Below are 23960 nucleotides of genomic sequence, written 5' to 3'. Positions count from 1 at the left end.
CGCCCCCTACTGGGGATCGAGCCCGCAACCCGGCACATGCCCTTGACTGGAATCAAACCCGTGACCCTTCCGTCCACAGGCTGATGCTCTATTCACTGAACCAAGCCAGCTAGGGCTCATAATTATTTTTTATATTGATTACCTGCTGACATGATATTTTAGATCCATTGAGTAAAATAAACATATTTAAATTAATTTCACATGTTTCTTTTTAAGAGATAGAAACATTGCTGAGAGAGAAACATCGATTGCTTGCTCCCTTCTAGGGATCGAGCCTGCAACCCGGGCGTGTGCCCTGACTGGGAATTGAACCAGCAACCTTCTGGTGCACGGGCTGATGCCCAAGCAGCTGAGCCACCCTGGCCAGGGCTGTACTGTTTTTAATGTGGCTCCTAGAAGATTTAAATGACCCGTGTGGTCTCATCACCTTCCTGTGGGACAGGGCCGCGTTGGGAGGGCTCAGCCTTTGGCTGCCAAACCCTGGCTAACTTCTAGGTTCCCCCGTGGGCTCTCCCAGAGAGGCAAGATCTCTCCAACTGTAAAATGGAAAGTAGTTTCTGGGTCAAGTTCAGTTCTCGCTAAGCCCCAGCTAAGAGCTTGCACAGCTCCTGTTCCTGAAATTCACATAATCCCACGAGGCAGACGGCATGCGCTCCATCGTGCAGGGAGGAAACGGAGGTCCAGGTGGCAGGCACATCGAGCAGGACCACCGAGCGGAGAACATCGGGCGAGGGTTTGAAGGTCACCCCCAGGTCCTGTCTCAGCGATGGGGCAGGAGTCCAGATGCGGAAAGGGACATGGTACTCCCTGGGTACCTGCTGGGTGTCCCACCATGTGGTAGGCACATGGGGGCAGCGCTCTGTCCCGACAGCAGCCTGGGGAAGACGGTGTTCTTACTATAATCCTTTGCCTTGTCTGGTGCGGCTACGACACGATAGGGGTGACAGGTAAACCCAGGCCCACTTGATGGCGAACGCTGTGAGTTACCCGCCCCACTCGGCTTCCACCCATTAGTCTTCAGGATTCTTTGGGTTGCAAGTGGCAAAATCTCAAATGTTTGGCACATGTAACTAAAAAGCCTGGTGACAGCTCTGGGTAGCTTCAGGTATGGCTGGATCCAGGCGCCCCGTCCTTTCCTACCTCTCATCGCTATCCCCTATGCTTAGGTGTCTGTAAGACGCCTCCCAGCAGCTTCAGGCTTGCTCCCTACCCAACCCCAGCGGGGAGACCGCTTCTTCGTCCTACATTTCCAACAACCAAAAGTAAAACCTTGACACTGCCTCTCAGACAGGCGTGGCTTAGGTCACGTGCCCATCCCTGAGCCAATCCATCCTGGCCAGAGGAATGGAAGAAATGGAATAATTTGATTGGTCCATCCTGGCCCCATGGCTACTCCTGGAAGGGAAGGGGGAGGGGAGGAAATCAGCCCTAAAACAGATACTGAGATGGGGGGGGCGGGGTCCCAGGAAAAATCAGGCTGCTTTACCCCCAGGGGAACGGAGGCTGGGCAGGTGAAAACACCAGATGCCACTGCGTTTGCCAAGTGCCCACCCAGGACTGACCCTGGTTTGCGGTGGGTAAAAAATCAGCCCTAAAACAGATACTGAGATGGGGGGGTGGTCCCAGGGAAAATCAGGCTGCTTTACCCCCAGGGGAACGGAGGCTGGGCAGGTGTGAACACCAGATGCCACTGCGTTTGCCAAGTGCCCACCCAGGACTGACCCTGGTTTGCGGTGGGTAAAAGTCTATTTCTGGCGTCTTCGGGCTCCTCAATACCAAGTCTGAAGGCATTGTGTCCCCTGCAGGCACAGCGCAGAGGGACACCGTCTGCGAGTCCCCTTCCCCGGGGACCAGCCCTGACTGTGGCACCAGCCCGGAGGACTGCAGGGCGCCTGCCAGGTGACTCCGGCCCTTCCCATCCAGCTCACCTAAGTGTGGGGCTGTCTCACCCACAGGGTGCCTGGACCGTAGCTGGGCTGGGGGAGGGGGGCAGGTAGGGTTCAGCACAGGGTGCCTGGGCTCCGGGCACAGCAGTGAGTGTGGAGAGAGGCCATCCCTGAAAGTCATTTGAGGCCCTACTGTGTGCTCTGCCTGCGCTGATTACGCAGGAGGCACAGGAGGCCCAGAGGCGTACAAAACACATCCCTGGCTCCCTGACAGGGGGCTCGCCGGGGGCTGTGGGCAGGAGGTCTGGGGCCCCCTGTGCCATAGAAACGTTATCCCTGAGCACAGACCTCCCCTGCCCCATCAACAGAACCGTCCGTTCCATCTCTGGCTTTTTTCCCAGCGGCACCACCCCTCCGGCCAAGCCCACCCTGACCTCAGCCAGCTCCGATGCCAGGACCCCGCTTCTTGAAGGGGACACTCCTCTCACCCCCGAAGCTGATTCCAAAATGATGAGGGCTCCCAACTCCCTCTCCCCCGTGGGGAAGCCCAGGCTGGATCCAGGTAATTTCTGCAGAGGAGCTACAGGCTGTTTCCCATAGCAACGGTGTCTGATCGGTGGGTGACCTGTGCGGGGTGGGCCGGGCAGGCAGGCCCTGAGCTGTGGTCTCCCAGTGTGGGGAGGAGAGGCTGAGGCCTTGAGAGCCAGAGTAGACAGTGGGGGCACCCACTCTCTTACCAGCAGCTTGGGGTGCCTCCCGAGTGCCGGACTCTCAGGTTGGTGCTGCTGCTTGCAACTGAGCAGGTGAGCCTCTGCAGGTGTCGGTTTGGCGCCCTCCTGGTTCCCATGGCGACGGGTTGGGGCCTCCAGTCTCCCCTGTTTGTTACTTAATAGCCTCCCACGGTAGAGGTGCACTACACGGCTTATTTAGATAGATATTTGGGTTGTTTCCCCTTTGGGGCTATACTGAATACTGAAAAATCTTGGTGCGAATGTAATTTTTTCGTTTCTCTTGTTGCTTTTTAAAAAAAATTCACTTGTAGGACTTCGTATAATTCTGGGTTTTGTCCTACAGTTGTGCTCAAATGCGTTCCCCACCCCGTGGCTTGCCTTCTCATTCTCTTCACGGTGTCTTTTCCTGAAGAGGTGTTCTTAATTTTAATGCAGTCGGATGGGTCCATCTTTTCCTTTGTGCCGGGCGCTTTCTGTGTTCTGCCTTGTAAGACGTCCCCCGCTCCGAGCTCTCAGAGTCATCCTGTGTTTATCGTCTGGGATCACTATTGCTTCGCCTTCCATGTTGAGCTCTGCCATCTGCCGTGGTGCGTGCGTATGGTGTGAGGCAGCGGTCCTGGTAAAAGTGTCCACGTGGATATCCAGTTGAACCAACACCATTTACCAAATAAACCGTCCTTTCCCCGCAGCTTTGCATGCCAGCTTTAATGTATGTCACAAGTCCATGTCTGTGTGGGGGTGATTCTTCACTTTGTCTCCTGTCCCACGAGTCTTCTTGTCTGTTGTGTGAACACTGTACTGTCTTAATTCCTGTCGTTTTTCGGTAAGTCTTCCTGGATGGTTGAGCAACTTCTTCAACTTTGTTCTGGTATTGGCTCTTCTAGTAATTTTCGTTTCCACATGCATTTATAAAGTTAGTTTTAACGTTTTTTTTTAAATTGATTTAAGAGAGAGGAAGGGAGAGGGAGAGACAGTCAGAAACATCGATGATGAGAGAGAATCATCGATTGGCTGCCTCCTGCACACCCCCTACTGACACTCCAGCATGGGCCCTGACCAGGAATTGAACTGTGACCTCCTGGCTCATGGGTCAATGCTCAACCACTGCACAACACATACATTTTAGAATAAGCTTTTCAAATCCCACAGAGTGTCCTATTGAGATTTCAATAAGGGTGGCCGTGAAGCTGTTGATCAGTTTGGAGAGAATCCACTGCTGCAGTGTTGAGTACATGGCATAGCCCTGCATTTGTTTAGGCCTTCTTCAAATTCTCCTAATAATGCTTTATTATTTTTTTCTATGTAGAGATGTTTACATGTTTTTGTTGGAGATCTAGGTATTCGATATTTCTTTTTTTTAAAAAAAATACTTTATTGATTTTTTACAGAGAGGAAGGGAGAAGGATAGAGAGTTAGAAACATCAATGAGAGAGAAACATCGATCAGCTGCCTCCTGCACACTCCCCACTGGGCATGTGCCTGCAACCCAGAATCGAACCTGAATCGAACCTTGACCGGAATCGAACCTGCGACCCTTGAGTCCACAGACCAACGCTCTATCCACTGAGCCAAACCAGTTAGGGCGGTATTTGATATTTCTGGTGATGATCCAACGATATCTTTTTCAATACGTCATGTTCCAATTCTTTTTGAACTGTGTGAAATTGCCAATATTTGACTGGCTGACCTATCAAAACAGTATTTCCATATAGCTCATCCCACATATACAGACATTTAATTGACTCAGATATCGGAACATTGTATCCAACTACCTTGCTCGTTCACTTGTTAGTTCTAATGATGCACCTGCAAATTCTTTGGGATTATCTGGGCACTCGGGGATATCATGTCTATAACAGATGGATATCTCCCTTTCTAAAAACTGTCACTTCTATTTATTTTTCTTGCCTTATTGCATTGTCTGCTTGAATAGACCTTGTGATGGTTGAGCTCCTTGCCTCATTGCTGATCTCAAAGGGCAAGTGGCTGTCAAAGCTTTGAGGAGTGAGCGTGGAGAGAGGGTCCTGGCATAGTGGGAATGGTGGATGGTTTGGGGGGCGGGGGCGAGACCAAAGGTATAGGGGGCTCAGAGCTCATCTCCTGTGTGGCCTTAGACACAGCCCTTCCCTCTCTGAGCCTCATGACCTGCTTTGGGGAAGGACCTGATGTGTGTGGGGTTTGGCCACGGAGCTGGGGGGGCTTTAGTGATTGCGGGGAGGTGAGGCCTCTGCCCAGGTGGCCTGACCCGGACTGTCTCTGCTTCTTCCCCCAGGGCTGTCCCCACAGCGCCTGTGCCCTCTCGGGTCCGCCGACTGCAGGAAGCAGTGTGAGCGGGACTACTACCTGGACAGGGACGGCCGCTGCACAGCCTGCGTGAGCTGCTCGGGAGGTAGGAGCCCGTCTTTGCACCAGGGGCGCCTCCCGGGGTGGGGGGTGGGTGTCTTGCAGGAGAGACTGAGCAGCTGGGGGTGGGGAGCTCTGAGTTCGGTCTTGGGCTGGGCCTGGTTCAGCTCTCCAGTGTCTTGAGCTGTCAGCTTCTAGTGACTCCCCCTCATGGTAGGGGTTGTGATGGCAACAACCCCTTCTCAGAGACCTTCCATGCCCTCACTCCCTCCTGCAAGCGAACCTTTGTCAGCCGCCTCCCTGTTCCAAACTCATCCGTTATTTTCATAACTATCGTGTGGTGCACAGGTGGCACTTGTCCCCATTTTACAGAAGAGGAAACTGAGGCTTAGGGAAGTCAAGGGGCCACAAAGGCCACAGTGGCAGGGATGGAGTCTGACGTAGGTGTCTCCGCCAGGTTCTGGGCTCTGGTCCCCACACAGCGCTGCCTCTTGGAGCAGATACTTAGGGGGTGGCCGCTGTGTGCACAGCAGGCTGACATCTGGAGGTGCTTTCCCGGGGGCCAGCTCCCCGCAGCCTCGTAGCACCACCAACTGCCCTGTGACGTCCAGGAGGGTCACACGGGTCCGGGGGGTGGCCCAGGACTCAGGCTTCTTAGGTTGTTAGCATCCGGCTCGTCACAGAGGCCATCGCAGGAAGGAATGACTCTGTCTCCTTGTCCGGGGTTTCTCCAGGCAGCGACCCCGGCCAGCGTGGGGGAGACCAGACAGGGAAGAGCAGTCTGTCCCTGGGGGCCGCTGTTCCAGGAGAGGCGGCGTAGCAAATTCTCTCAAAACTCAGTACGAAAGCCAAGCCACTGGCTGTCCTCATGGATTCCGGGGGTCAGAATTCAGACAGGACATTGGGGGACCGCTGGTCTCTGCTCCACGACTCTGGGGTCTCAGCTGGAAAACTCGAAGGCTGGAGGCTGGAAGCATCTGAGCATTATTCGTTGCGTTTCTGGGGGCCGATGCCAGTTGCCATGTGGGGCCTCACGCTGGCCTTCCTCGCGGCCTGGTGGCTGGGTCCCAGGACTGGGGGCGGGGAGGACTGGAGGAGCCACATCGCTTCTTCTTCTTTTTTTTTTAAAAATAAAGAATGACTTCAGGTTTATTTTTAAATGACAACCAAGCAGAAAAATGGACAAAATCTATAAAACTGAGCCATTCATAGGAGACAAAAATCATATACCATAGCTAATAAAAATATTTTTTTAAAATATATTTTTATTGATTTTTTACAGAGAGGAAGGGAGAGAGATAGAGAGTCAGAAACATCGATGAGAGAGAAACATTGATCAGCTGCCTCCTGCACATCCCCGACTGGGGATGTGCCCGCAACCCAGGTACATGCCCTTGACCGGAATCGAACCTGGGACGCCTGAGTCCGCAGGCCGACGCTCTATCCACTGAGCCAAACTGGTTTCGGCACCTAATAAAAATATTTTTAATGATCAGTCTCATTAGGAATGAGAGATATGCAATAAGATGCCATTATTTTACCTATAAGATCCCCCCAAATTAGAAAGATTGATATCTGTTGGTAAGATGATGAAGGAAAAGATACTGTCCAACATGGTTGGTAGAATTTAAATATGACCTTGCCTTGGACTCACACGGCGCGACTTCCACCACCTCTCCCTGTTGAGGTGGGCACAGACCCCAGGCGAGTTAAGGGAAGGGGAGCATCGAGCCTCTCGGTGTGTGAGTGCCAGAGCCCTGGAAGAGCAGACGGGCCCGGACTGTTGCTGTGGCCATCGTCAGATGGAGAAACAAGAGCCGGCTCTGGCCCGAGCACTCCTTTAACTCGTAATGGAAGCCTGAGGGGCAGCGAGGGGCTAAGAGCACAGGTTCTGGAGCCCAAGTGCCAAGGTTCAGATCTTGGCTCTACCACTTGGTAGCTTAGCAACTCCAGCCAGCTTCCGAACCTCCCCGTGCCTCAGTTTTTTCTTCTGTACAATGGGCGTAATAATAGGGCTATCGCAGAGAGCTGTGGGGACGAAATAGATGAAACTGAATGAATCAGATAGAGCGTTAGGAACACTGCCTCGCACGCACATGATGATATGAATAGCCACAGTAGTGGTGATAGCTGTCATCATCCCCAGTCATCTCACTCCTGCCCTTTGCACAAACTCCCCCGGTGCCCGCCAGTTCCCGCTCTTTCCGGGGGTGTGGCCCCTCCCTGTATCATGTGAGGCCTCTCAGTAAACGGCCCAGAAGAAGGGCTCTTACTGAGCAAGTCACACTGGTCTCATCTGAGGCAGTGACTATTCTCACATAAATAGAGGATGCAAAATGTCTCCAAACATATATAGGTGCGTTATTATACCTTTTCTTTTATGAAAGCTCTAGCCTTTTATTTGCTGTTGGAAAAAAGCCTTTTTATCGTTGACGATTTCAAACTTGTTCAGAAGTAGAGGGGATCGGGAATGGGATGGATGATCACCAGTTTCAAAGAATCGGGGTCAGTCTTGGTTCATCTATCCCCATGCCCAGTCACCCTGCCCTCTGGATGCCTTCAAACAGCTTTATTGAGATACTAGAGGCCCGGGGCATGAAATTCTCTGGCCGAGAGGGAGAGGGAGCGGGAGAGGTCATTCCAGAAGGTCATTCTGGAAGGTCATTCTGCCATCCGGTCTAATTAGCATATTAGCTCTTTATTATATAGGATAGTTGATGTCTCATAAAACACCCGTGTTTAAAGTGTGCAATTTGATACGTTTTGACATATGTATGGGACTGTGAAACCGCCCCACAGTGAAGGTAATAATCACCCATCTCCCCCCAAGCTTCCTCATGCCCCTTATCTTCCCTCCCCCCGCCCCGCCCCCCACCCACACCCAGCAGTCCGTCTGCTTCCTCACTATGGAATAAGCTGCACTTTCCAGCACTTTCTGTGAGCGGAAGCGTGTGGGACAGACTCCTTTCTTGTCTGCTTTTGCTCAGCGGCATTATTCGGAGCGGGCCGAAGGCCAGCTCGATGGGGAAGTCAGGTGAATAATTGCTCCTGGGCAAATGCACCCCTACCCTCCGGGGTCTCCTGCACCCGCTGCCCTTGCCCCCCTCCATTCTCCCTTTCCCTGTGCCCCTCAGATTACCTCGTGGAGAAGACACCTTGCACGTGGAACTCCTCCCGCGTCTGTGAATGTCGACCTGGCATGATCTGTGTCACGTCAGCCACCAACTCCTGTGCCCGCTGCGTCGCCGGCCCTGTTGTCCCACCCCAGGTGGTCACCACATGCCAGGGTAAGCCGCGCACCCCCGACCGGGGGCTGAGGTCTGTGCCCAGCAGCCGGCAGCCGTATCGCTCCCACCCCCACGAGGCAAAGGGCCTGCGACCCCAGCTGTGACCTAGGCCGGGTTCGGGCTTTGTTTGCTCTTTGAATAATTAGATCCCGTGAGCGGCATGAAATCCACATTTGTCATTTTGGTCAGAATTTCTGATGATGATTAAAAAAAGAATTCTCCTTCCTGAAATTGTTGGGCTGGTAAAATCTCGACTTATTTGCAAGGCGATTTGATTGACTCAAGATAGACACGTGGAAAGAGGCCCCCAGGTCAAGCCGGTGGACAGTGGCCAGGTTGCAGAAAAGTCGAAACTCTGACTGAAAAGAAATGAAAGCAGGCTCTGCAGCAGCGGAGAGGGCCCCCCACACCCCTAGGAAGCAGAGAAGAGAGGAAAGGGGGGTGACAAGCGAAGCCCAGGGGAGGGAAGCTCACCCCAGAATTCACTCCTGAGGAGAGAGGTGACTTGCTCACCAGACCCCCCAGAGCAGCTCTGGGCTCAGAGCAGGCAAACCCACTGAATGACGGGAGTGAAATGGAGAATTGCTAAGTATAACTTCCTCTTTAAAATAAAGTTTTAAAAAATCTATACCAGTGGTGACCATGGACACTGAGCAGTCTGGGCAGGTGGTGCCTGGGCTTTTACCTCCTGGGGAAAATGATCAATTTTCTGGCTAAAGACCCTGAAGGGGTCTCTGTGGGAAGCCAGGGCTCGCCGCGCGGTGCTGCCGCTCTGGTGTGACGCCCTCGCTGTGTGTTTGGGAGCACGGCCTGTGCAGGGTCTGTCGCTGCCCTGTCACCGAGGGGAGGACGCCAGCCCACAGGCCCCACCCGCAGGCCGGGGTGCCAGGCAGACCTCCTGCTCTGGGAAGAGACCCAGTGGGGAAAGGACACACTGACACCACAGCACGAGGAACCCCACCAGCTCCTGGAGTGGCCAGTAGTCCTTTGTAAGTAACGTGAGCGAGCAGTGAAGATGTCCAGGCTTCAGGGAAAACCAGAGAATAACAAGATGCACGAACAGGAAAACTTCCTGCAGCTGAAGCAACGATGAACCTAGGAATAGCCGAGAACTTAAAAGATTCAAACGGCTCTGGCAAGTGTGGCTCAGTGGATAGAGCGTCGGCCTGCAGACTGAAGGGTCCCGCGTTCGATTCTGGGCAAAGGCACATGCCCGGGGTTGCGGGCTTGATCCCCAGCATGGGGCTTGCAGGAGGCAGCCGATCAATGGTTCTCTCTCATCATTGATGTTTCTATCTCTTTCCTTCTACCTTCCTCTCTGAAATAAATTTAAAAAGTTAAAAAAATATTTAAACGTGTCCACAGAAAAATTCAGGAAGTTGTTACATCCACACAGTGAGAGCAGAATGCTATGAAAAAGGAGCAGTGAAAGAACAGAGGGCAAGCGATGGCTTCTAGAAGGTGTGCTTGTTATCAATGGATTGCCTCTCAGCTCCCAGTTCACCATCAGGACCCTCTTGAAGCATTTCTCCTTGTGAGCATGATGTTAAGCTTTGCCAGTAGAGGGCGCTAGTTCTTTATCCATTTATGTATGAACTAGAGGCCTGGTGCACGAAATTCATGCACGGGGTGGGGGTTTCCTCAGCCCAGCCTGTACCCTCTCCAATCCGAGATCCCTCCCTCTCACAATCCGCAACCGCTGGCTCCTAACTGCTCACCTGACTGCCTGCCTGATCACCCCTAGCCGCCTCTGCCTGCTGGCCCAATTGCCCCTAACTGCCCCCCCTGCCAGCCTGGTCACTCCAGTTGTCCCCCACTGGCCTGTTTGCCCCTTACTTCCCTCCCTGCTGGCCTGGTCACCCCCAACTGCCCCCCCTGCTGCCCTCGTTGCCCCCCCGCAACCTGCTGTTTAGTTGTTTGGTCGTCCCTCACTAACCCCCTTGCCTACCTTGTCACCCCACGTAGCCTGCTGTACGGTCGTTACTGTGACGGCATCCTGGACAATTTGCATATTCCTCTATTATTAGTATAGATGGACACAGGTTGCTTCCATGGCTTGGCTACTGTAAATACTGCTGCAATGAACATAGGGGTGCATATGTGTTTTCGAATTAGTGTTTTGGGTTTCTTTGGGTCAACACCCAGAAGTGGTGTTGCTGGATCATATGGTAGTTCTGTTTTTAATTTTTGGAAGCACCTCCGTATGGTTTTCCATAGTGTCTGCACCAATTTATAATCCCACCAGCAGTGCATAAGAGTTCCCTTTTCTCTGCATCTTCATCAACACTTGTTTGCTGATTTTTTTATTTTTTTAAAAATATATTTTATTAATTTTTTTATAGAGAGGAGGGAGAGGGATAGAGAGCCAGAAACATTGATGAGAGAGAAACATCAATCAGATGTCTCCTGCACACCCCCTACTGGGGATGTGCCCACAACCGAGGTACATGCCCTTTGGCCAGAATCGAACCTGGGACCTTTCAGCCCGCAGGCGGGTGCTCTATCCACTGAGCCAAACCAGTCAAGGCATGTTTGTTGATTTATTGATGATAGCCATCTGATAGGTGTGAGCTGGTATCTCACTGTAATTTAATTTGCATTTCCCTGATTAATGATGTTGAGAGTCTTTTCATATGTCTGTTGGCCATCTGTATGTCCTCTTTGGAGAAATGTCTATTCAGGTCCTCTGTCCATTTTTTCATCGGGTTGTTTGTCTTTTAGGTGTTAAGGTATATGAGTTCCTTATATATTTTGGATATTAACCCCTTGTTGGATGTGTCATTGGTGAATGTCTTCTCCCATTCAGTAGTTTGGGTTTTGTTGTTGTTAATGGTTTCCTTCTCTCCACAAGAGCTTTTTATTTTGATGCAGTCCTATTTGTTTCTCTTTTGTTTTCCTTACCTAAGTAGACATATCTAAAAAATATGACTTCCCAGGTAGTGCAGAGTCATGTAGAGAAGGGTCTTGATGTGGGCAAGGTGGGGAATTATACCTACACTGATCCCATCACTAATTAAAATCATTGCTTTGGCCCAGCTGGCGTGGCTCAGTGGTGGAGCATCAAGCAATGAACCAGGAGGTCACGGTTCAATTCCTGGTCAGGGCACATGCCTGGGTGGCAGGCTCCATCCCCCGTGTGAGGCATGCAGGAGGCAGCTACTCAATAATTCTCCTCATTAATGTTTCTATCTCTCTCTCCCTCTCCCTTCCTCTCTGAAATCAATAAAAACCTATTTAAAAAAATCATTGCTTTGGGGAGAAAGACTTTATTTTTACTTATCTTTTTCTTTATTTTTATTGTTGACACTATTACAGATGTCTCCATTTAAGACTTGATTTTTAAAAACAGCTTTATTGAGATATAATTCCTATGCCATAAAATCTATTCCCTTTACGTGTACAAATCTATGATTTTTAAGAAACTTACAGTCCCGTCGGCATGACTCAGTGGTTGAGTGTTGACCTATGAACCAGGACACATGCCGGGGCACATGCCGGGTTATGGGCTTGATCCCCAGTGGGAGGCGTGCAGGAGGCAGCTGATCATTGATTCTCTCTCATTATTGATGTTTCTATCTCTCTCTCCCTCTCCCTTCCTCTCTGAAATAAATAAAAAAATATTTTTTTTAAAAAAGAAACTTACAAAGTTATGAAACTATCACCACTTAAAAAATCTAGGAACTATAAAGGGAGCCACTTTAAAGTGGTGTCAGAGCCGTGCCTTATGCCTCAAACCTTCGGAATGTTAGAACTGGGCAAATGAGCCTTTGGACTGGGCCTAGGCAACCTCGTGTTCCGAAGAACTGTTTGCAGAGATAACAAGAAGGCAGATATGAGGAATGCCAGGCAGATGACTACGGGGCTGGACAGGAAAGCCATCCTTAGGACTGACCACACGGAGCTGTTTTATCTGCACCTATAGCAATGCCTCCCCTTCGCTGATGTGATTGATATTCTATTGACGTAATATTCCTTCTGCTGATGTGACCGCCCCCCTTCCCTTTCTCGTAACCACCCCCGCCTTTGCTTCCTAATCAGAACACCATTCGGGTTTCTGTCTGAATCAGGGCTTCCCAGATAACTTTTTTTTTTTTTTTTTTTTTTACCTCAAATAAACCCTTGTTGCCTCTCACTTTGGCTTTTTACTTTCAGGTTAACACCATGATCTAAGAAACCTCGTGCCCATTAATAGCCACCCCACCCCTCCCTCCATCCCCAGCTCGGAGACCCACTAATCTACTTCCTGTCCCTCTAGGTTAGACCCTTAGAGACATTTTCAGAATGTGTTCTTCTGTGTCAGCTGCTTTCACTGGACATGACACACGTGGGGTTCGTTCATGCTGTCGCATGTGTTAATACTTTGTTCCTTCTATTTTTATTTTCGTTAATCCTCACCCGAGGATATTTCTCCATTGATTTTTTAGAGAGAGTGGAAGGGAGGGAGGAAGGGGGATAGAGAAACATTGATGTGAGAGAGACACATTGATTGGTTGCCTCCCACACATGCCTCAAACTGGGGCTGGGGATCAAACTTGCGACCCAGGTATGTGTGTGCCCTTGATCAGGAAATGAACCTGGATGGGTGGGCCAACACTCTAACCACTGAGCACACTGGCAGGGCGCTTTGTTCCTTTTATTGCCAAACAAGATTCCAGTGGACGGGTATACTACATTTTGTTGACCCATTTACCAGTTGAGGGACATCTAAGCTGTTCCCACTTCTTTGACGGCTGTGAGGAATGCTCTGTGAATAAGGGTGTGCACAAGACCTGAGTGTATTGCTGTGGCCACCCCCAGCCTCTCCGGCCTCCCACCAGCCTCTCCGCCGTGCCCTCCTCTCTCCCACCCTGGGCCTCCCACCTTCTGTGTCCTCTGCCGATACCCCCACGTGGACTCATATCCCAGCAACCCCCTCCTTGGGGAAGCCCCCCGTTCAGGAGAGGTTGAGTCCCTTGCTCCAGGTGTCATGCTCTGTGTGACACCTGAATCATACTCACTGCCCGTGAGTCCCCGAGGGTGGGATCTTGTGTATTTTACTCATTGCTCTATCCCAGCTCCCAGCACAGTCCCTGGGGCCACATCCAGCATGGCAAGGGTTCAGGATCTGGAGAAGGGGCTGACACACACATGAAAACACGAGACAAGAGATATGAATGTAGAAACCATGGGGGAGCCAGGTGGAAACTGTCCTCTAGAGCAGTGGTTCTCAACCTGTGGGTCGCGACCCCTTTGGGGGTCGAATGACCCTTTCACAGGGGTTGCTTAAGACCATCAGAAAACATATATAATTACATATTGTTCTGTGATTAATCACTATGCTTTAATTATGTTCAATTTGTAACAATGAAATTGGGGGTCACTACAACATGAGGAACTGTATTAAAGGGTCACGGCATTAGGAAGGTTGAGAACCACTGCTCTAGAGGAAAAGCTCCCTGAAGCCCTGGACCTGTTAGCTTTTATTCAATTTTAGATACGCATCTTGCCCTCAGGCACAGCAATCTGGTAGCAGACAGACTATCTCAAAGGTCAGTAAATATTAGTAAAGATTTACTTAAAGGCTCTTAGGTCAGGAAATTGCTTCAAGCCACCACTGTCTAGACAGAACAATCGGTGCATAGCTTTAGCCCTTGCTAGAGCTCAAGGTTCATCAGCTTTCTGAGTTCCTTGTTGCGCTTTCATGATAGTGTTTGACAATGGATAGCTTCCCGCACCCCGAGTCATAGTAGGTACTCAATAAAGAACTGTTGCATGGAAGGAAAGAAGGAGGGTGGGGTGGGTAGGTGAAGGGAGGAGGAGAGCCAGGACACAAACCTGCCCAACTGCAATGTCCTTGGGGCCTTGCCGTGTGGTCTCCTGGAGGCCACCAGTCCCTGCTGGGTAAGCTCCTGGCACTGACTCTGAAGACCATTCTTTGCAGGCGAAGCTGAGAGGAACACCACCGACGAGCCGCCTCACCTGGGGACCCACCTTAACCGCAGCACCAACCCAGAGGATGGCGAGGTGCCGACCAGGTGACTCTGTGGCTCCTTCTGGGGAACTGGACTGGAAAGGGAGGTGGGGTCCAGGCTGGAGCTCTGTGCCAAGCCCCAAAGTCACTTTGGAGAATGTGTGCTCAGCTCTGTGCTGGCACCAAGCCAGAAAGCCTGGAAGTGCAGCCCCTGCCTGGGGATGGTATCTGGGGAAAGGGAAGCATTCCTGAGCAAGCCCCCTCTTCCGGCTGCATCCTCAGCCTCACCTCTGGCTTCTCTGCCCACAGCACCGGCGCCTCCCACATCTCCCTGGCCGGAAAGGGGCATGGAGGAGGTGCCACCCATGCCCGGGAGGACGCCTCCCTCTCAACAAGTGCTCCTGTCTCTTTCTCCTCCGCGGGGAGACCCATCCTGGTTTCAGGTAATGATCACCCCCAGGAGGCAGGGCCTTCCTCCCAGGCAGGCGGAAGGAGGGGGCTTCTCCCCGGTCTACAGTATCCACTGGGTAGGGGGCCAAAGGTGGACCCCGGGTTTCCAGCTTCCTGGGCTGTGGGTCTGCCACTTGCCACCCATTAATTCTTGCGGGTCGGGATTTCATTCACAGCTTCCTCCCCGTGGCCCATAATTGCTACTCAGGAAGTATTTGGTGAAGGATTTTATGACCTGGACTAGTTGCTTCATGCCCTTGAGCCCCCGTTTTCTCCCATGTAGAGCTGTCATAGCACGCACCATGCAGGGGAGTATGTAGCTACCCCGGCCAGACCTTCCCTTGCAGACATTTGCTCTAAGGGCAATGCATTCTAGGACTTGCAGTTCCAGCATTGCACACCGGGTGGCGGCGGTCCTCAGGCCAGCGGTCCTCAGCCTGGTCCCTGAACTCATAGCATCAGCAACTTGTTAGAAAAACAAACGATGGCCCCACCCAGCCCTACAGAATCCGAATCCGCTTTTTACCCCAGTCCCCGGAGAGTCCTCTGCACGTTAAAGTTTGAGAAGCATTTATGGGCACAAACCACATTTTTTTAGCATCTAAACGTGCACGAAAAGCAGTAACTAGTTACACGATCTTCGTAAGCGACAAAAGAAGAAGGGAGGCAAGTTAAATACTAGGACGTAAAGAGATACACCCAGATAGCGTTCAGCGCGTGGGCACTGGAATCCCCCTGGCCTGGCTGGAGCCGAGATTCTGCCTTTTACCCTCAGGGTGACCTTGACTTCACCTTTGAGAGCCTCAGTTTCCCGTGTTTGTAATGGCACCTGCGGCCTAGGGCTGAGAGCGCTTTATGGAGCTTCCAGTCCAGAGGGGACGCCCATCACACGCCTCCTCCGCAGGCCTCGCGCTTTGTCCTTCCGTTCTGCCTTCTGGCCGCCTGCCTCCTCCATTGCCCACCCTCTAGAAATGGTTTGCCCTTTTCCCCACTATCAATCCACCCTGACGGGCTTCCTGGAGCAGGTGAGGGCAGGCAGGTGGGTGAGGGCTGGACCAGGTATTGTGTCTGGTTTCAGTCCTGGGAGCCCCGTGGAGACAGCAGGGCTGTCCCGTGTGGGGCAGCAAGGGCCCCTGGCTCAGCCTGGGAAGTGGACTCTGGGGCGGAGAGTGCAGGCCCACCTCTGTGTTGCAGGCCCCGTGCTCCTCTGCCTGCTGGCGCTGCTGGCGGTGGTCGTCTGCGCCGGCTCCCTCCTCCTGTGCCACCGCAGGGCCTGCTGGAAGTGGATGCAGCAGAGTGAGTGATGTGTCCGCGGGGCCTGGGGAGGCGGGTGCTCTCTCGGAGGCTGGCATCTCCAGTCCCCTCCTGATGTCATTCCAGAGCTCCACCTGTGCTACCCGGTCCAGACCTTCCGGCCCAAGCCCGAGGCTGCGGGTAAGTGGTCAGGGGTCGGGAGGGGCTGCTTGAGCCGCAGGGACACACAGCAGGCTGGGCCCTGGGCGTGGGGCTCCCTCTTGATGGCATCCCACAAGCTGCTCCTCTTCTGTGACCTCATCTGCAAAGGGAATGCAATGTGGCGGAAACTGTGCCACGTCCTGCGCCGGCTAAGGCTTTCTTTCTTTTTTTAATATATATTTTATTGATTTCAGAGAGGAAGGGAGAGGGAGGGAGGGGGAGAGAGAGAGAGAGAGAGAGAGAGGGAGAGAGGGTATGCCCTCCCTCCTCTCTTCTTTCCCAGCCTCCCTCTCTTACATTCCACCCCCTTTCCCCTCCTCCGGCAGCCGAGGGCCATAGGGGTCAGCAGGGCAGGCTGATAAGGCTGGAATCCTGCTTCCACCACTTACAAGCTACACCTCGGGAGGTTACTTAATTCCTCTGTGTCTCAGTTCCCTCATCCCTACGATGGGGACAGCGGGACCTAGTCCGAGGGCGGGCGTGCGGGTGGGTGGAGCTGGGCCTGTGCAGAGCGCCTGCGGGCGTCGTGTGCATTGAACAGCGGCTGCAGTCTGCTGACTTGCCTGTGCCCGGGCCTGACCTCACCAGGAATCCCAGGCCTTCCTCACTGCTAGGTTGTTCTGAACCCTTCCCTGGTCCTTGTCTCTGATCCCTGCCCAGCCTCCAGGCCAACTCCTCCAGGCAGCCTTCCGGAGCCCCGGTCCTCCCCACCCACCCAGGCAGCAGGCTCTTGCAGCACCCACCTGGTGGGGGTCTTGTGCCCAGGGCCCCTCTCCTGGGCAGCCCTTACAGGGCAGGGCATAGGTCTTCTGCACACTCCGCGCTGGGCCCTGGCCACAGAGGAAGCAGCGAACATGAGTGGTCTGAGTGTCCCTTCTGGTTGCAGGGCAGGCTCCCTCCCCTATTTAGTCTCCCAGGAGCCCCAGGGGAGATGGGTGATGACCCTTAAGGAGGCAGATACCTGGCCCAGGGCCACACCTCCTCGTAAGCGCCCCTCGGGCTCCGGCTCCAGTGCTGGTCCTTGAGGTTGCTGCTCTGACTGTAGAGGCCCGGCGCCATCCCCTCTGCCTTCCACCCCCCAAGCCTTGTCCAGCCCCTGCCCACCCAGAGCCCAGTGGTGGGCCCCAGGCCAAGTCACGGCCCCCTTGCCCCTCCCCCCACGCCCCTTGGAGAGGCTTGCCCTAGCCCCACTTTTGACTTGGGCTTGAAAAACAGTCCACCGAGGTTGTTTTGAATTTGATGAGTTTCACAAGCAGGTGCTAGTGTTCCCTCCGCAGGGGTTTTTCGTGTTTTGATAGTTTCAAGCCTTTTTCCATGAGCTGTCAGGCTCAGTATCTCATTGAAACCCTGGTTTGCTTTCTTGACATTTTTCTAGTATTAGAATTTCCATTGCCGTCAGTTTATTTTTTTCTTCGATCCTTTGTGATAGCAGTTTTGTCACACACAGAGAAAGAGAGAGAGAAAAGCACCTTCCCTTAAGAAGCCAGACCTACAAGGAACCCCGAGCCCTGAGACTCAGGGGTGGCCGGGTCTGGCCCTCTGGCTTCCGGTGGGTGCCTGGGGGTCCCCAGGCTGAGAGGGAAGGGAGGGGAGGGCATGCAGGGCACAGGATGAGCCCGGACTGAGCCGGTGATGCCCATTCGTGTGGAGGCAGCTGCGGTGTGCAGCAGTGGAGGAACGTTCATGCGTTTCTTCGCTCACTCATATACTCCAATCGTGTCACTGTGGGATTCCGAGTGGCCCTGTGCTGAGAATGGAGGTGACTGCGTCGCTCTCCTGGGCTTTGAGACCTGTGTCAGTTGCTCAAAGGGGCGGAAGGCTAGCAGGAAGGGAGTGTGCGCCTTGCCCGCCCCCTCCGGGAACAGCAGGGTTGCGGGGGGCCTGGTGCCTGACGGAGCACATTGGAGATCCGGGCAGGTGCCCATTCGATGCTCCCCCATCAGCTCTGCTCTTGAAATGATTTAACTTTGTGCCGTGTGTCCTTGGTGGCAGGCATCTGCAAAGCACATACATGATCTCATTTGACCCCTCTCAGCATCCTTGCAAGGCAGCCACTGCTGATGCCTCCATTTCACGGAGGAGGGACAGAGGCACAGGAAGGAGGGGACTTGTGTAAGGCCACGTGGGTAAAAGCAGTCTGACCGGGATCTCGCTGTTACTGTTGGTGGCGAGGCTTTTGTAAAAAGGGTCTCACCCCCTCATCGATCGACATTTGGGACCGGGCTGTCGGGTGCATTGGAGGGTGCTGGCCAGTTCCTTGGTCTCCAGACCCACCAGGTACCTGCTGCACCTCCCAGTGTGACCATCAACATGTCACCAGACACTGCCAGGTGGCCCCTGGCGGGAGGTCACGCCTGGTCGGGAAACACCGTTAAAATTCTTTTCCTCCTTCCTTTTGATGGACACGAAAGTCATGACTTTCTCAGTTCACTCAGGCAGGTTTGCTTTGGAAAAAATGGTGTGTCGTCATTTGGAAATAATTTCGAACTCGCAGGAAAGTCACAAGTACAGTACCCAGAACTCCTTTTCCCTGGACCATCTAAGTCACCGACGTAAGGCCCGTCATCTCTGATACGTGTGTGTGTGTGTGTGTGTGTGTGTGTGTGTGTGTGTGTGTTTCATACGAATAAGTCATGTTTTTACACAACCGGAGTCAAGCCATCTAAACTAGAGGATCTGCCTTGATGTGTTACCGCCAATGAGTTCTCAGACCCCGTTCAGGTTTCCCCATTCCCCCCAGCAAGGTCCCCTGCAGCAAAAGCATTCCGTTCAGAGTCTCCTGCTGCATTTGGCTGCCGTGTCTCGGTGATTCTGGTCGGCGCCTGTCACGCCCTGCACCTTCCTGACCTGGCCACGTGGGAGGGTTCCACCCTGACCTCGGCTTTGCCTGGTGTGTCCTTGCGACTGGATCCAGGTGGTGCACCTTTGGTGGGAAGAGCCCCATCGTGACGCTGAGCGCTTCTTGGCGGCCTCCGTCCTCCCGGGTCCCTCTGGTCCCGTGGCTGGTGGGGGTCACACTGAGCCCTTGATCAGATGACCAGGGTGGTGTCTGCCAGGCTTCTCCTGCGGAGGCTGCTCTTCTCTCCGTGGTAATGGCTCCGCCTTTGAGGGGCGCTACTTGGAGGCCGTGAAAAGCCTGTTCCTCTGTCAGACTTCTCCTTCTCTTCACTGTGGTTCTACCCGACGTGTGCGTGCCGAGTTTATTCTGCTGCCACTGGCGTTTAGTCTGAGGTTCAGATTGTCCCCGGTTGGGCCGAGGGGGGCCACTTCCAGCTGGCTCCTGTGCCCGTTTGTTCCCATCCTTGTGTTGGGAGCCCTTCTTTTTCTTTTTAATATGTTTTATTGATCAGAGAGGAAGGGGGAGGGAGAGATAGAAACATCAATGATAAGAGGGAATCATTGATCGGCTGCCTCCTGCATGCCCCCTACTGGGAACTGAGCCCGCAACCCAGGCATGTGCCCTTGGCCAGAATCGAACCTGGGATCCCCTCAGTCTGCAGGCCAACGCTCTATCCACTGAGCCAAACTGGCCAGGGCGGGAGCCCTTCTTAAAGGTTTTCCCAGCTTAGCTTGTACTTTCCTGCCCTGCCCTGGAGTCTGCCAGCTCTCCAGGGAGCTCAGGGTTGGAGTCAGGGAGCCAGTGCCAGAGCCTGGCTGAACCTCTGGGCCAAACCCTTTCCTTGGCTGTTCTGCTTCCCACAGCAGCTGGACCTCAGGCCGGAGAGGGGATGGGACAGAAAGGGAGAGTAAGGAGGACGGAAGGGACGATGCCTTGGGAGTCAGAACGCAGTGCTCAGCAAGGTGGCCGCAGGGCAGCCCCAGGACACCAGGCACCGTCGCAGCAGGGCCACTGATGACCAGTGTCCCTGGACTCACGTCCTGGGGTGCCGGATGCGGTTATGGGAAGATCATAGTTATTCCAAAAGGAGTGAAACCAATCGACGAAGGCAGCGGACTGAAGCAACATTTTTAGGGGAAAAGCTCTTACGAAATCCGACCTCTGTGCTTGGCACAGTTTGTTCGGAGTCTTTATCAAAGTGCACACGTGGGCTGTAACACGGCGGGAGGCGGATGTTGGCACCTGCTGGATTCTGCCTTTTGTGCTTCCTCTTGAGACTCAGTGTCAAGTGCTGACTTTCTCTCTGTGGTGATAGAGCGCCAGCGTCCTGGGGCCTGCCGGGTGCCAGGCAGCGTCCTGGGCGCCTCCCCTTTTGAATGCCAACACATTTTTTTAAAATATATTTCATTGATTTTTTACAGAGAGGAAGGGAGAGGGATATAGAGTTAGAAACATCGATGAGAGAGAAGCATCGATCAGCTGCCTCCTGCACAGCCCCTACTGGGGATGTGCCTGCAACCAAGGTACATGCCCTTGACAGGAATCGTACCCGGGACCCTTCAGTCCGCAGTCCGACGCTCTATCCAGTGAGCCAAACCAGCTAGGGCTGAATGCCAACATATTTTAAGTAGACGTTATTTTTTAGAGGAGATTTACAGAAAGCCTGAGACAATAATAGACATGTACCCCCACCCAGTTTCCTGTTATTAACATCTGACATTAGAAGGATTCATTCGTGATAGTGAATAAGCAACATCGAAACGGGGCTGTTCAGTAGAGCCCATCCTCTATTCACATCACCTTAGTTTTTTAACATTTATTTTTTTAAATGTATTTTTGTTGATTTCGGAGAGGGAGGGAGAGGGAGAGAGAGATAGAAGCATCAATGATGAGAGAGAATCATTGATCAGCTGCCTCCTGCATGCCCCCCACTGGAGATTGTGCCCAAAACCCAGGCATGTGCCTTGACCGGGAATTGAACCATGACCTCCTGGTTCATAGGTCGATGCTCAACCACTGAGCCACGCCGGCCGGGCAGTTCCAGGAGCCCACCCAGGACACCATGTGACGCTAAGTCGTCAGGTCTCCTTAGGCTCCTCCGGGCTGTGATGTTTCTGATCTCTGTTGTTTCCGATGACCTTGGCCAGGGGTGGGCAAACTTTTTGACTCAAGGGCCACAATGGGTTCTTAAACTGGACCGGAGGGCCGGAACAAAAGCATGGATGGAGTGTTTGTGTGAACTAATATAAATTCAAAGTAAACATCATTACATAAAAGGGTACGGTCTTTTTCCCAATAGTTTTATTCATTTCAAACGGCCAGATCTGGCCCACGGGCCATAGTTTGCCCACGGCTGACCTTGGCAGTGTTGAGGAGGACCGCTCCGTTATGTTGGAGGAGGCCCTTCTATTGGAACCTGCCAAGTGTTTCTGTCCCGATTTGATTGGGGTTATCGGTTTAGGGTAGGGGACGGACCGGGGGGAGGGTCATTTAATGACATCAGATCAAGGGGGCATACTCTCAGGGTGATCGGTCACGGGCCCCTTCAATTTCGAGATCTCCTTTAATCTTCACAAAAACCCTCCAACGTTGGCACGACCCATCCCCATTTTGCAGCTAAGATGACTGAGGCCGGGCGAGGTGGCGTTGTGTGCTGGGTCTCACTGCCAGGAGGCCTCCTCTCCGGGACCGTGGCATCTGGCCCGCTCCCAGCAGTCGCTCTTACAAATACCAGGCTGTGCACAGCCTTGTTATCTTTCCAGTTATTTCCTGAGGGTGTGCCCCGAAGGGGGGTTACTGGGGCAAAGGGTGTGAGACTTTCATGGCCAGCTGGCTCTCAAGAAGCATTCACAGGAAACATTCGTAGGACGTGTTTACCGACGTCCCCTCCAAGACTGAGTTTTATCATTTTTATTTATTTTGTCTTGTTCCTGTGTCACCCCTCCCTCCCCCCAGTGACTTGGCACCAGGCAAAGTTGGCAAAACACAGAATCACTCTCCAAGGAGAGAGGTTCAGTGTCACTGACATCATTTAAAAGAATGTGCCTCCGGCCAGAGAGGGCGCCAAGTGCTGGCTCGGGCAGTGGACAGTGGCCGCCGGTGGCAGTGAGCCCGGCCTCCCCAGGTGACCACTCTGCTGGGAGCAGCAGTTGTCAGAGGCAGTGTAGTGCGACACGTTTGTTACATCCAGGACGGAGGACTGGGTCCCTGTGCACATGTGCTGCTTTTCATGGCTGTTCTGGTCTGTCTCCCCGTTAGGCACTTTCTGCCTGTTGATGGGCAACATGTGTCCACACGGCTCAGCCGGCCCCTCTCACTTGTTACCGTGGTTGCTGGGCCTCCCATGAGTTTCTAGCTGGGATTCGGGGCTGGTGGTTCCTCGGAGCTGCTGGAATCAGGGGGAATGTTCTGGAGGTGACTCAGCTGATTTCTCCGGTCAGGTGTGCACCTGACAGGATCCCGAGTCTCCACAGGCGGCCTCCCGGACTCCGAAAAGGCTGTGCGTCCCGGAAGCGTGGTCTGAGCCAGGGAGCCGGTTTGCTCTAGGACAGACCAGATGCCTGGCCATAGCTTACACTTGGCTGTGACCTGGCATCCCACTCAATATGAGAAAACAATTGGAGTGGAGGATAGGGCGTGGGAGGAGAGGATAAAGGTCGAGCCCTAAGAGTCATGGTGTCAGCACCTCCTGAGCCCACTGAGGGTGTGGTTGCAGGAGGGGGAGGACTGGTGAGCAGCTGTCCTCCTCGAAGGCGGTCACATGGGCTTTTAAAAGCACAGGTCACAGAAAATCACACTCAGAGGGCCCGGGCCCAAAGCGCTCCAGGATCATCTGGCTTCAGGCTCGCCTGGCACACGACTCAGGAGCGTCCTCAGGGCCGCCAGCCCCTCTGTCACCTCCTCGAGGTCCTCCGTGCGCTTCACACAGTGACTGGGGAGCTCTGGGCTCTTCAGGCCCCGCGTGCTGCAAGGTGGTGACAATTTCTGAGTCAGTGGGAGCCTCTTTGGCTCCAGCGAGCACATGCTTCCCCTGAACTGTGTGTGTGTGGAGAGGGGTGTGGGGTGGGGGGGCAGGTGGACTGGGGAGGGGTCCAGGGGCCTGAGGGCCGGAGGAGAGATGAGTCCCCTGCTCTCTGACAGCCCCGGAGAAGTGAGCACTGGGCAGTGAGCCCCTGTGGCCGGGCCTGGGAGTAGGCACGGACCCTGAAACCTGCCCTCTGCTCTCCAGACAGAGGGCCCAATGGGGCATCAGCTCCCACGGGGGAGCCAGGGGAGGCCTTTGTCCACGTGTGGGGCGGGCAGGGCCCAGGGCTGCCAGACCCTCCTTGGTGAACTTGTCCCTTTTTTCTCTTTGCAGATTCCAGGTCCCCGAGGAACCAGACAGTAAGTAGCTGCCCCGAGTCCCAGCTGGGTGCCCCTAAGTCTGACTCCTCCGCAGACCTGCTGCTGCAGAGAGCCGCCTGGTCCCCTGCCAGCCCCTGCTGGGTCTGGGGCGGGAGGGTCTGGGGCAGGGGCAGGGGCAGGGAGCTCTGAGCCACGCCCTGGCCCAGGATGCTGTCCCTTCCCCCACCCTCAGCGGCCTGGCTCCTGGCTCCTCTCGCCGGGGACTTCCAGAAAGGCCCGCCAGACCACGGGCTTGGTTTTGGCTGCTTTGGGTGCCAGGTGTGGTCAGGTCACGAGGAAGCCTGGATCTGCTTCTCCTTTTCTCCTTCACTCCTCCCGCGTCCTGTCCTCGCACTGGGCTGACAGATCAGTAGCAAGACTTTTAAACACGTGGCTGCCCCATACCGAGCATTCACCTGGAGCAGGCACCTCGCTCTGTGCGCCCTCAACGTCATCTCAGGGGGTCCTCACGGCACGCGGAGGTCCCGCTTATAAAAGGGGGCACTGAGGCCCAGCAGGGAAGGTGGCTCCGCAGCGGGGAGCAGACCCACTAGGGTTTGAGCCCCGGTTTGTGACTCCAGCGCCAGCGCTCTGAGCCGCTGCCCGGAGCTGCCTCCTCGGAGACCAGCTTCATCC

The 23960-nt window shown here is 53.8% G+C and overlaps 1 protein-coding gene across 1 annotated transcript in view; it reads left to right on the top strand.

Moving 5' to 3' along the window:
* TNFRSF8 (tumor necrosis factor receptor superfamily member 8) overlaps positions 1-23960 on the top strand; it is a 43178-nt gene that overhangs the window by 10927 nt on the left and 8291 nt on the right. Inside the window, exons 4-12 of the mRNA XM_006766792.2 lie at positions 1806-1899; positions 2288-2448; positions 4890-5006; positions 8095-8247; positions 14168-14261; positions 14507-14640; positions 15842-15943; positions 16028-16081; positions 23299-23324. Coding sequence (XP_006766855.1) covers positions 1806-1899; positions 2288-2448; positions 4890-5006; positions 8095-8247; positions 14168-14261; positions 14507-14640; positions 15842-15943; positions 16028-16081; positions 23299-23324 — 935 coding nt within the window. The remainder of the gene's footprint in view (positions 1-1805; positions 1900-2287; positions 2449-4889; positions 5007-8094; positions 8248-14167; positions 14262-14506; positions 14641-15841; positions 15944-16027; positions 16082-23298; positions 23325-23960) is intronic.

Source organism: Myotis davidii, unplaced genomic scaffold (assembly GCF_000327345.1).
Source record: "Myotis davidii unplaced genomic scaffold, ASM32734v1 scaffold299, whole genome shotgun sequence".
Taxonomy (NCBI): domain Eukaryota; kingdom Metazoa; phylum Chordata; class Mammalia; order Chiroptera; family Vespertilionidae; genus Myotis; species Myotis davidii.
The sequence above is the reverse complement of the archived record's forward strand: the minus strand, read 5'-3'. Positions and strand labels throughout refer to the sequence as shown.